The sequence below is a fragment of the Schistocerca gregaria genome, chromosome 3 (assembly GCF_023897955.1).
Source record: "Schistocerca gregaria isolate iqSchGreg1 chromosome 3, iqSchGreg1.2, whole genome shotgun sequence".
In the NCBI taxonomy this organism is placed as follows: Eukaryota; Metazoa; Arthropoda; class Insecta; order Orthoptera; family Acrididae; genus Schistocerca; species Schistocerca gregaria.
Genome location: NC_064922.1, coordinates 953,295,122 through 953,309,421, shown reverse-complemented (window position 1 = coordinate 953,309,421; position 14,300 = coordinate 953,295,122). Strand labels below are relative to the sequence as shown.

At 43.6% G+C, this 14,300-nt stretch overlaps 1 protein-coding gene across 1 annotated transcript in view; it reads right to left on the bottom strand.

The window, feature by feature from the left end:
- LOC126355926 (ras-related protein Rab-34-like) overlaps positions 1-14,300 on the bottom strand; it is a 113,349-nt gene that overhangs the window by 58,705 nt on the left and 40,344 nt on the right. Inside the window, exon 3 of the mRNA XM_050006488.1 lies at positions 12,008-12,109. Within this exon, the coding sequence (XP_049862445.1) occupies positions 12,008-12,109 (102 nt within the window). The remainder of the gene's footprint in view (positions 1-12,007; positions 12,110-14,300) is intronic.

The window sequence follows — 14,300 nt, the reverse complement described above, 5'->3', positions numbered from 1 at the left end:
GACGGGGTGGAAACTGTTGGGTGGAGGTTGTGGGGACAGCATATTACCTTAAGTTGAGGCCCGAATAGTTACGGGAGCTGAGAATGTGTTAGAAGGATAACTCCCATCTGCGCAGTTCAGGAAAGCTGATGGTGGAGGGTAGTGAAGTAGCTGTTGAAATGAAGCATGTTATGTTCAGGTACAAGTTGTGCAACAGGCTGGTCTACTCTGCTCTTGACTATAGTTTGGCAGTGGCCATTCATCCTGGTAGACAGCTGGCTGGTAGTCATACCAATATAAAAAGCAGTGCAATAGTTGCAGCAGAACTGGTAAATGACAAGGCTGTTTCACAGGTGGCCTGACCCTGGCAGGAGGCCTCCGCCAATTATCTGACTCTTCAACAACCTCTGCCAGAGCGATCCCTTCCCAGAAGTCCAACACAACCTCCAATCCCTGCTTAAAGCCTTAAGCCCTTCCCAGAACATCTCCCCTGAATACATTTCCCTCATCACCCCTACGACACCCTGTACACCCACCTTCTACATCCTCCCCAAAATCCAAAAACCCAACAATCCCCATTGTGGATGGTTATTGTGCCCTCACTGAAAGAATTTCGGCTGTCACTGAACAACACCTCCAACCAATTGCCTGTAATCTAGCCTTCCACATGAAAGACACCAACCACTTCCTTCACTATTCCTACCCCTTTATCTTCTGGATCTCTACTCATCACTGTTGATGCCACCTTGCTACACACAATATCCTTTATACCCACGGCCTTACTGCCACTGAACACTTTTTTTTTTTTTTTTTTGGTCATCAGTCTACTGACTGGTTTGATGCGGCCCGCCACGAATTCCTTTCCTGTACCAACCTCTTCATCTCAGAGTAGCACTTGCAACCTACGTCCTCAAATATTTGCTTGACGTATTCCAATCTCTGTCTTCTCCACAGTTTTTGCCCTCTACAGCTCCCTCTAGTACTATGGAAGTCATTCCCTCATGTCTTAGCAGATGTCCTATCATCCTGTCCCTTCTCCTTATCAGTGTTTTCCACATATTCCTTTCCTCTCCGATTCTGCGTAGAACCTCCTCATTCCTTACCTTATCAGTCCACCTAATTTTCAACATTCGTCTATAGCACCACATATCAAATGCTTCGATTCTCTTCTGTTCCAGTTTTCCCACAGTCCATGTTTCACTACCATACAATGCCTTACTCCAGACGTACATCCTCAGAAATTTCTTGCTCAAATTAAGGCCGGTATTTGATATTAGTAGACTTCTCTTGGCCAGAAATGCCTTTCTTGCCATAGCGAGTCTGCTTTTGATGTCCTCCTTGCTCCGTCCGTCATTGGTTCTTTTACTGCCTAGGTAGCAGTATTCCTCAACTTCATTGACTTCGTGACCATCAATCCTGATGTTAAGTTTCTCACTGTTCTCATTTCAACTACTTCTCATTACCTTCGTCTTTCTCCGATTTACTCTCAAACCATACTGTGTACTAATTAGACTGTTCAATCCGTTCAGCAGATCATTTAATTCTTCTTCACTTTCACTCAGGATAGCAATGTCATCAGTGAATCGTATCATTGATATCCTTTCACCTTATATTTTAATTCCACTCCTGAACCTTTCTTTTATTTCCATCACTGCTTCCTCGATGTACAGATTGAAGAGTAGGGGCGAAAGGCTACAGCCTTGTCTTACACCCTTCTTAATACGAGCACTTCATTCTTGATCGTCCACTCTTATTATTACCTCTTGGTTGTCGTACATATTGTGTATGACCCGTCTCTCCTTATAGCTTACCCCTACTTTTTTCAGTATCTCGAACAGCTTGCACCATTTTATATTGCCGAATGCTTTTTCCAGGTCGACAAATCCTATGAACGTGTCTTTATTTTTCTTTAGCCTTGCTTCCATTATTAGCCGTAGCGTCAGAACTGCCTCTCTCGTGCCTTTACTTTTCCTAAAGCCAAACTGATCGTCACCTAGCGCATTCTCAATTTTCTTTTCCATTCTTCTGTATATTAGTCTTGTACGCAGCTTCGATACATGAGCTGTTAAGCTGATTGTGCGATAATTCTCGCACTTGTCAGCTCTTGCCGTCTGCGGAATTGTGTGGATGATGCTTTTCTGAAAGTCAGATGGTATGTCGCCAGACTCATATATCCTACTCACCAACGTGAATAGTCGTTTTGTTGCCACTTCCCCTAATGATTTTAGAAATTCTGATGGAATGTTATCTATCCCTTCTGCCTTATTTGACCATAACTCCTCCAAAGCTCTTTTAAATTCCGATTCTAATACTGGATCCGCTATCTCTTCTAAATCGACTCCTGTTTTTTCTTCTATCACATCAGACAAATCTTCACCCTCATAGAGGCTTTCAATGCATTCTTTCCATCTATCTGCTCTCTCCTCTGCATTTAACAGTGGAATTCCCATTGCACTCTTAATGTTACACCCTTGCTTTTAATGTCACCAAAGGTTGTTTTGACTTTCCTGTATGCTGAGTCTGTCCTTCCGACAATCATAACTTTTTCGATGTCTTCACATTTTTCCTGCAGCTATTTCGTCTTAGCTTCCCTGCACCTCCTATTTATTTCATTCCTCAGCGACTTGTATTTCTGTATTCCTGATTTTCCCGGAACATGTTTGTACTTCCTCCTTTCATCAATCAACTGAAATATTTCTTCTGTTACCCATGGTTTCTTCGCAGCTACCTTCTTTGTACCTATGTTTTCCTTCCCAACTTCTGTGATGGACCTTTTTAGAGATGTCCATTCCTATTCAACTGTAATGCCTACTATGCTATTCCTTATTGCTGTATCTATAGAGTTAGAGAACTTCAAACCTATCTCGTCATTCCTTAGAACTTCCGTATCCCACTTCTTTGCATATTGATTCTTCCTGACTAATGTCTTGAACTTCTGCCTACTCTTCATCACTACTATATTGTGATCTGAGTCTATATCTGCTCCTGGGTACGCCTTACAATCCAATATCTGATTTCGGAATCTCTGTCTGACCATGTTGTAATCTAATTGAAATCTTCCCGTATCTTCCGGCCTTTTCCAAGTATACCTCCTCCTCTTGTGATTCTTGAACAGGGTATTCGCTATTACTAGCTGAAACTTGTTACAGAACTCAATTAGTCTTTCTCCTCTTTCATTCCTTGTCCCAAGCCCATATTCTCCTGTAACCTTTTCTTCTACTCCTTCCCCTACAACTGCATTCCAGTCGCCCATGACTATTAGATTTTCGTCCCCCTTTACATACTGCATTACCCTTTCAATATCCTCATACACTTTCTCTATCTGTTCATCTTCAGCTTGCGACGTCGGCATGTATACCTGAACTATCATTGTCGGTGTTGGTCTGCTGTCGATTCTGATTAGAACAACCCGGTCACTGAACTGTTCACAGTAACACACCCTCTGCCTACCTTCTTATTCATAATGAATCCTACACCTGTTATACCATTTTCTGCTGCTGTTGATATTATCCGATACTCATCTGACCAGAAATCCTTGTCTTCCTTCCACTTCACTTCACTTCACTGACCCCTACTATATCTAGATTGAGCCTTTGCATTTCCCTTTTCAGATTTTCTAGTTTCCCTACCACATTCAAGCTTCTGACATTCCACGCCCCGACTCGTAGAACGTTATCCTTTCATTGATTATTCAATCTTTTTCTCATGGTAACCTCCCCCTTGGCAGTCCCCTCCCGGAGATCTGAATGGGGGACTATTCCGGAATCTTTTGCCAATGGAGAGATCATCATGACACATCTTCAACTACAGGCCACATGTCCTGTGGATACACGTTACGTGTCTTTAGTGCAGTGGTTTCCATTGCCTTCTGCATCCTCATGTCGTTGATTATTGCTGATTCTTCCGCCTTTAGGGGCAATTTCCCACCCCTACGACAAGAGAGTGCCCTGAACCTCTATCCGCTCCTCCGCCCTCTTTGACAAGGCCTTTGGCAGAATGAAGCTGACTTCTTATGCCGGAAGCCTTCGGCCGCCAATGCTGATTATTTATCAAAATTTAGGCAGTGGCGGGGATCAACCCGGGACCGAAGACGTTTTTGATTATGAATCAAAGACACTACCCCTAGACCACGGGTCAATCCCCCATTGAACACTACCTGACTCTAAACCCACTGCCTCATTCCTAACACAGCTTACTATCTTTATCCTAACCAATAACTACTTCTGCTTTGAACGGAAGGTACACAAACAAATCCGGGGCACAGCCATGGTCACCAGCATGCCACCTTCCTATGCCAACCTGTTTATGGGCCATCTAGAGGAAACCTTCCTACGGCATCTTCATGACCTGGACTCAAGGCCAAGATACCCTATCTCCATTCCTTCACAACCTCAACACATTCTCTCCCATCCATTTCAAGTGGTCCTCCTCAACCCAGCATGCCACTTTTCTAGATGTTCACCTGCTCCTCTCTGATGGTTCCATCCACACCCACCAATCACCAACAGTACCTGCATTTCAACAGCTGTCATCCATTTCACACTAAAAAAATCCCTCCCATAAAGCCTGACCACCAAAGGACTGTGTGCTTGCAATGACAAGAAATTCCTAGCTCAGTATGCTGGGGATCTCACCAAGGCCTTCAAAGATACGCATTATCCCCTGGAAATAGTCCGCAAACAGATCTCCTGTGCCAATTCCCCCCCCCCCCCCCCCCCCCCTCCCAATCCTCCCACCATTTCCAAGAACCAGCCACAAAGCAGTGTCCCTTTCTTCACACTGTACCACCCCAGACTGGATCAGTTGCACCATATTCTTTGTCAGGGCTTTGATTACCTATCATCATGCCCCAAAATGAGGGAGGTCATGCCTAAGATACTTTCCACCCCTCCTAAAGTGGTATTCCATCACCCACCCTACCTCCCCCACATCCTAGTCCAACCCTATGCCACTCCGCAATCCCAGTCCCTTGCCACAAGGGTCATATCCCTGTGGAAGACCCATGTTAAAGACCTGCCCAACCCACCCACCCAGCATTTCCTATTCCAGTCCTGACACAGGTTTATCATACCCCATCACGGGCTGGGGCACCTGTGCAAGCAGCCATATCATCTATCAGCTCTGCTGCAATCATTGCAGAGCTTTTTATGTTGTTATGATTGCTAACTATCTGTCCACAAGGATGAACAGCCACTGCCAAACTTTGGCCAAGACCAAAGTACACCACCCTGTGGCACAACATGTAGGTGTACATAACTTACTTGATTTCATGGCTGCTTCACTGCTCAAGCCATTTGGATCTTCCCTTCCACCACCAACTTTTCCGAATCGCGCAGATAGGAGTTATCATTACAACACATTCTCTGCTCCTATAATTATCCCAGCCTCAATCTATGGTAACATGGTGTCCCCACAACCTCCACCCAACAGTTTCCACCCCCTCTGAACTATCATCTCCTAGCTCAGTTATGTTGATAATTCTTTTTTTGATTAGAACAAGAAAAGACCATCATGTTAATGTAGAGGAACTCTTGGCAGCAGGTGGAACAGGAATGCTAATAATTATGGCTGCAATGAGTTACAAGAGGGTTTTGTTTCTTCTATACTGTACACAATTTGATGTGATGGAAACAAGAAATGACAGGAAAACAACTGGTAAGTAAAATCTGTTCATACAGTACTGGAAGCTTTTGTTGCTAACTGACAAAGTTTGTGCAGCCTGAGTGAATTCAACACAACCGTGATACTGCTATGAATGGATTCAGTACATACAACCAGAAGGGCAATATTGAATATTTAATGCTCCTGAGGGCATAGTGAAGAGACTTGTGGTGCCTATGCCGGCAGAAAATTCTAATAGGAAACTGACAACTGGTACACAAGCTACCTACAAAGTGACAAAAAGTGGAGTTTACATTGTAGATAAAATGCGTGCCTGTAACTCCATCCCAAGAATTACACAAAGATGGCCATTTGGCTATTTTTTTCACTTTTTTGAACATGGTTGGAATTAATTTACAAAGCCACAGAAAACTACACAAAGGTATGTTTGTCTGAAGAAGCTAGCAGAAGGCCTTTTGAAAGAACAACTCATAACTAGTGCTCAACTCAAATTGTTGCCAGCCGATCTCAACATATTTCTTATGCAATTGTCAGCTGAACCATCAGCTTCTGAAGATCAGAGCCTTGAACCTCCAACAAAGACATGTGGGACCTGTATCTGTTATGGACATGACAATATTCATCCACTTCAATTAAATGTGATAGAAGTATGAACATTACTTGTAAATGGCACACTAAGAAACAAATTGTCCATGAAAAGTGTTAGGAAACTGAACGTGTGTCAGAAGAACTGGTTAAAATGTTGCCAAAAGGACTAGAAGAGCTGAAGTTTTTGTTATAATAGGTGATGGTAGTGGATGTGAACTGTTTTCTTCAATATATTTAATAGTTTCTTCAGCACAGGCTTGCTTTTGCTTAAAAATAACCATGTTGTAAATTTTACAACACATGCCAACCTATATGATAACATTACACACACTTGCTACAAGGTTAATAATCTGAAAGGAACCTAACTGGTGTACTATCTAGCCCAGAGGACTTCCCTCTATTAAGTACTTACATTACTTTCCTCCACTGAGGATTAGTGTTAGTGTTAGGAAACTGAATGTATGTCAGAATAACTGGTTAAAATGTTGCCAAAAGAACTAGAAGAGCTAAAGTTTTTGTTATAATAGGTGATGGTAGCGGATGTGAACAGTTTTCTTCAATATATTTAATAGTTTCTTCAGCACAGGCCTGCTTTTGCTTAAAAATATCCATGTTGTAAATTTTACAACACATGCCAACCTATATGATAACATTACACACACCTGCTACAAGGTTAATGATCTGAAAGGAACCTAACTGGTATACTATCTAGCCCCGAGGACTTCCCTCTATTAAGTGACTTACATGACTTTCCTCCACTGAGGGTACCTACTTTCAAATGGTCCATGTTGGTGGCTGTTCATGATTCAAATTATGAATATTTACTGCATCTTCTTCGGTGAAAGAATGTCAGAAAACTATGTTCAATAACACCACTTCAATAGCAATTTCACCTGAAACATACCATTGCTATTGTGCAGTGAAGGTATTGATTGTGTCTTCCGGCTGGTATACACGAAACTGTGGCAACACTGACGTGCTATAACATCTCTGGTGCACAGAAACTCTTTGAGCCAAGGCAACCATTATGTTCTGTCTATGTGATACTTTTGATGTGTAATGACGTATATCTGAAGGGTGACAATAAATGTGCTCATTGTTTTAACAAGTGGATCAATGGGTTGTTATTTATAACGATAAGGACCCAAACTCCCACATTGGTGACCCCAATGACAGTTTGTGATACTCTTTCTGTGTTCTACCTGAGTTCAATAACAATAACAATCTTGTTTGTATGAGTGAACCGCCTGTATCGTCACGTGCCCTACACAACGAGGTGTACTGCCGTACGATTTCTAGGGTCAGAATCTGACCATGCCACCCACCTGCACCACGCATGGACTCTATACATCGAACATTTCGAGGCCCTCTGACCTGCAAGTGGATTTGCAGTACCACAACACTCACAGACAACGTGTATGTACCGCCCGCCATCTTGCCTCAAGATCATTCTTTCAAACATACAGGACAAAGTGTGAAAAGAGATCCGGACATTCCACCACTATCCTCACACACTCAGGGGTGCGCAATCCCCCACAGAACTTTGCAGCATCATCGGAGCAGTGCGACTACACAGCTGCTACATCATCCACGCCGCAAATCGGTTCCTCGCCTGGCTACGCACAACCTCAATTTTCTGATCGAACTGGACAGTGTATAGTGAATGTGACCTCTCCTAGTACCACGCCCACTTTTGCTACACATCAGACAGCAATAACGACCGATCCGAGGGGTGTAACAGTTTACGGGCCTCCCGGGCCTACCTCCCTGGCAGACGCCATATTGACTGCTCCCATACCTGTGGCTCTTACACACACAGTAGTCGTGGATTCCAAACCAACTAAGTTACCTAAACTGTCGACTTTTGCAAAAATGCAGCCCAACACATGGTTCGCGTTAGTTGACTCTATATTCTCCGCCACGAACACGAACAGACTCATTTGCGAAAGACTTTCTCAAGCTCTGGACAAGATTATTCATAATATAATTCACAAGGAACACTTGCACAACCTCATCCCATCGGGACTATGGCGATGACTCCGCGCACTTGCACCTGTGGATTTGCTACCCGATACAGCGGTATGGTCAATGTGGCTTATCAAAATGCCGGAAGCATTACAACTACATCTCCTGCTGCTCACCAACAGCACCTTTGACGAGAAGCTTTCGGTCGCAGATCGAGCTTTTAGGATTATTAAGAGGTGAGTGCACAACATGAAGAGTGGGGGTAGTGATCTCAACAGCATGCCACCCCCCCTTCCCTCTCCAGGATTCGGGCGAACTCGCTTCCTCAGCGTTCACACTACGATAGTGGTGATATCTGTCCACCATCACGGGGAACCAGATAAAGCCTCCACAACATCCGCCATGACAACTGACACCACACTGCAGCGCTCCAAAATGGACATACCAGGAGCTCTACATCACCCCCACCTAACGCAGCCTGGCCGCTGTGTTGGTTCCACATCAACTTCGGCGACATGGCCAGGAAATGTCACAGCCCTTGCACGACGGGGAAACACAGCTCGCGAGGAGCCATAGGCGCAGTGTCTAGCGCACAGGAAGAAAGACGCCTTACAGCAGCAACAGCATCTAACACGATAAGTGCCGACGGTTGTCTATTTGCTCTTGACCTCGTCTCAGGAACTAACTTCCTCGTTGACAGTGGTGCTGATACGAATGTAATACCCCAGCTCTAGCACCTACCATGTTAACTTCCTCGCCCAGACTGTTCCGCGTGGCTAATGACTCTCATATCAAAGTTTTAGGTACAGCGCATTTAACACTCAAACTGTCAAATGACTTGAAGTTTTCGTGGACTTTTCATGTGGCACAGGTGTCTTGTCCGGTCTTAGGCACTGACTTTCTGTGACACCACAAATTTTCACTAGACATTCCGTGAAGTACATTAGTCCGCCAACCTTCGCAAAAGACTATCGCCTTCACGGCCACTGCGTCTGTATCACCCAATCGGTAAACAAACATTGACATTTCACTATTGAAGACCGAATGTGCTCTTCTTGTGGCCAAGTTGACTAGTAAAAGTTGCGACGTGCTACTACAACGACAAGAAATCAGTGAACTCAAGCAAATGCAGGCCAAGCTCACCTCCTTTATCGAGCGTACCAAACAGACATTACAGAGCACGAAATCCGAACTCGCCTCACTTCGAGGTATTTGCTCTTCGCACAAACCACCGTGCGCTCAAATCATTGACTCATTGCACAAATGTTTGAACGCTAACGATGCACCCCGCACGCGTAGCATGTTATCAATCACGAGTGGCACATGTCACAAACTCAATACGACTGAGGGCCATCCAGTCAGACACCGACCACGACGCCTGAATCCACACAAACTCAAAGCGGTGAAAGTCCTCCAGTGACTGGTCGTCATCGATTCATCTCAAACCAAAGAAGGATGGTTCCTACAGACTCTGTAGCGACTATAGATGTCTCAATGACCACACAATCATGGACAATTATCCAGTGCCGAACATTCAGGACTTTGCTTCTCAGTTGGTAGGTGCTAAAATTTTCAGTGTGGTAGACTGTGAGAAAGCGTATCACCAAATATCAATGTACGAACAAGATATCCCTAAAATGGCCATCACCACGCCCTTCGGCCTCTTCGAATGCCTTACGGATTGAAAAACGCTGCCCAAACCTGGCAGAGGTTCTTAGATACAGTGTTACGACCCCTACCTTTCTGCTATGCGTACCTGGAAGACATTTTGATCTTTTCTTCGTCTCGGGGGGAACACGAGCTTCACATCCGGGCGCTGTTTGAGACATTAAAATCCCACGGTGTGATCGTCAACAAAGACAAATGCAAACTGAGACAGGATTCTGTTATTTTTCTGGGACACACAGTTTCAGCCGATGGTATCCGGCCCACACAAGCGAAAATAGACATTATCAAACAGCTGCCGATACCAGAAACATACCATGAACTCCGCCGGTTCTTAGGAATGATCAACTTTTTCCGCCGCCACATGCCAAGAGCCGCCGAACTACAGGTCCCTCTCGCAGACGCACTGCTTGGGTCACAAACCTCAGGCGACAGGCACGTGCCATGGACAGAGGTCACGTGTGCGTCTTTCAAAAAACTCAAAACCGCACTCGCGGAAGCCATCACACTTGCCCATCCACTTGCTTGAGTCAAACCAGCGTGGGTCACTGTAGACGACAACACCTCCAGCGACCCAATACCACCGACCACGACGTACGACGACCTCCACACCGCCGCCACCTCAAGGGATGACACGCCGGCCACAATCCCTTCCCCAACGCCGGGAACCCTCACTGGGCAGAGTCTGGGGACCACGCCCTTCACCTCACCCTCTCCTGCTATGCCCATCACACACTTCTCACCCATGCCCGGGGTCCCAGGTTCGATTCCTGGCGGGGTCAGGGATTTTCTATGCTTTGTGATGACTGGGTGTTGTGTGATGTCCTTAGATTAGTTAGGTTTAAGTAGTTCTACGTTCTAGTGGACTGATGACCATAGATGTTTAGTCCCATAGTGCTCAGAGCCACTTCTCACCCGGCATTCAACAACCCACTACCGTCTCCATCGACATCTCACACTTTTCACTGTCTGACATTTGTGTAACTACCACAAATGATTCTCTCTTAGTCATCCACGCTCCCCCTCACTCTGCTGATGATGACACCTTCCAACTTTCCGTTCTCCACTCCTCACCAATCCCCAATTCCTTAGATCCTTCCCTCATTCAATCTTTCACTGATGCCACACCGTGTCTCCGTCTATTCCCCCCACCCCCTCTGTCACCTCACGAACCAGTCGCCGCATACTCCCACTGGTGTGGCACTGTGATAACATTTTTTCTTCTAAAAGGGCTCGAACCACGGCCCCGCCCAGTTTCCCCTCCAGACGAAGGCGGCACGACACCTGCACCCTCCGCCCACAACAGCCAGAGCATCATGCTCCGCACTGCAGGGGAGGGGGAGGGGGAGGGGGGGGGGAGGGAGGCCCTCTGTGGCATCACTGACGTGCCATAACATCTCTGGCACGCAGAAACTCTTTGGGCCAAGGCAGCCATTATGTTCTGTCTATGTGATACTTTAGATGTGTAATGACGTATATCTGAAGTGTGACAATAAATGTGCTCATTGTTTTAACAAGTGGATCAACGGGTTGTTATTTATAACGATAAGGACCCAAACTCCCACAAAACCATAATCTCTGGATTTTCTGCCAGATTTTGAGATGAGTCTCCTTATGGAAACTCAGAAATGATCTCACATTGGCATCTGCAAATGGGACAGGTGCAGTTCCTTGTAGAAAGAGAGAACATGTAACAGTGTTCCTGGCTAATCCAAGCTACTGAAGTGAATATCTGTGGTCAATTTTACACACAGAAACTGGTGGATACTACCATGTCCATAGCTGCACAATGAGCAACAAACTGGATAACATCAAAATGGTAAAAAAATTCTGGAAACAATTAATCAACTGAATGTGTTACTCTTACTCTGGATTGCAGCTACAGAATATGCTGAGCATCTCCCTTTCCCCGTTCTCTCAATGAACATCTATATTTGTGGTGGTGGTGGTGGTGGTGGTGGTGATGGTGAGAGGGCGAGGGGGCAGGGAGTAGTATCTTATCACTAGTTCAGTGCCAGGATCAGACAGACAATAAAGAATGAAACAACAGATTCAAGTTTCAATTGTTAGTTTTAACCATTTCTTAAGTTCTTTTTTCATATCTGAAGTGAAGTGACTCCTAAACAATATCAGTTACTGTTATTTTCAGATGGAAAGTATTTTTAACAACCTCCATTATGGTACTTACATTTGTAGATTGAATGGCACATTAAGTATATCAAATCGTTCTACTTCAAAATCTACACCAATTGTTGACTTGTAGTTTGCATCAAATCGCTCGTGACAAAACCTGAAACATCATTTACCATGGAATAATTCTTAATACTGCAGAAACTTAACACTATTATCAGTACAAAAATGTCAAGTTCATCTTTTATGGGTTACTTTAACTTTTTTACTACATCTTTCAACAGGACAATAAACACACCCACTACAATTTTTCAAAGTCCTAGTGGAAAATTCTGTCTAAAACTATATGTATGTTCTTGATTTATCTTCAGAATATTATGGGTAGGTTTTAATTATTGATCAATACACAAAATAATAATTTCAACTTATTAACAAGGAGAGGTCGCCAGCTGAGCAATCAATGTTTTGAAACTACCTATATGGTGATGTAGTTTAAGATCCCTTGTTTCACACACTGTGGCCATTCACCCTGGTGGGCCCTCGTTTGCGAGTAATTGACGGGGAGGGGGGGAAGGAATTTTGTGTGACTCAATAGCATTAAAAAAGTGTGTGTTTTTTAGTCTGGTTCTGTGATGTAATGGATAAGATAGCAGCTTCACATGCAGGAGGTTGAGGGACCAAATCTTATTAGGCACAGTAGTTTTTTTTTTTTTTTTTTTTTTTTTTTAACTTTATTGAAATGGCTTTCGTCATTATTTTTAATCAGTTAATGTAATTTTAAATTCATTTCCTTTGTCACATAATTTTAATCATAATATCAACTTCTTCACTTTCTCTAACTGTTCTTCCTACAATTCTTTTTCCACTTGAAATCTATGGTCACGTGTTTTAATTAATTTTATACATATGTTTTATCACCCTATTTTTTCCATCCGCATTACTGCGTTCATTATATCTATTTCTCATTTTGCTAGAATTTCGTTTTACTTATAAATTCATCTTTCATTTAAATTTTCATTTGCATTATTTTGTCCATTGTGCAATACGTATTTAGATTATGTTTTAAATGTTTGTATGAGGGTTACCTTGCAAAAAAACTGCACGTATGATAATAAAAATAGATTTGTCAAACCACTGCACAAATATAAACAGATTATTTTGTCTTTTTATTGATATGAATATAATAGAGGGAAACGTTCCACATGGGAAAAATATATCTAAAAACAAAGATGATGTAACTTACCAAACGAAGGCATTGGCATGTTGGTAGACACACAAACAAACACAAACACGCACGCAAAATTCAAGCTTTCGCAACCAACGGTTGCTTCGTCAGGTAAGAGGGAAGGAGAGGGAAAGATGAAAGGATGTGGGTTTTAAGGGAGAGGGTAAGGAGTCATTCCAATCCCGGGACCGGAAAGACTTACCTTAGGGGGGGAAAAGGACAGGTATACACTCGCACACACAGGATTGTAAATAGTTCCGTGTTTTGTAGTGTTTCATATACTGTAGTGCAATATGATATTTCATTTGGAACTACTGTAGTGTTACTGTTCGGTTGCTGTTTGAGTGAAGTTTATTTAATTGCAGTATTTGGTAACTTTCTAAAATGTTTTACTTCTAATGTTCTTTAAATTTATTAAATTTAAATATTTTAAAATATATAGTTCACTGACTCATCAAATAAGTTATAAAGACATGAGATACGATTATGATGTTGATGATGATGATGACAATGACAATATGTGTACAATTTAACACTGCATTACATGCTCTTTAAAAATTTCCATGTGTCATTTTTCATTCCATGTCTCTGTGGTGTCACCGCCAGACACCACACTTGCTAGGTGGTAGCCTTTAAATTGTCCGCGGTCCGGTAGTATACGTCAGACCCGCTTGTCGCCACTATCAGTGATTGCAGACCGAGCGCCGCCCGTCTAGAGAGACTTCCTAGCACTTGTCCAGTTGTACAACCGACTTTGCTAGCGATGGTTCACTGACTTCTACGCACTCATTTGCCGAGACGATAGTTAGCATAGCCTTCAGCTACGTCATTTGCTACGACCTAGCAAGGCGCCAGTATTCGTACTTGTGATATTGTGAATCATGTACCATAAAGAGCGACGTTCGTCATTAATGGATTAAAGTTAAGTTTTCCACCAGCTACGTCCGTTTTTCTCAATTCTAATTCCCTTGCCATGTTCCAGACCTCACGCCAGCCTGCGTGAGCTAAAACGCATGCATTTCGGCCTCCTTTACTAACACGGTTGGCTCTCCTGCCAACCACAACAGTCTCACTCACAATATACAGTGGTAACAACACAAAGCAAGGGTGAAGCATGCCCCAAGTC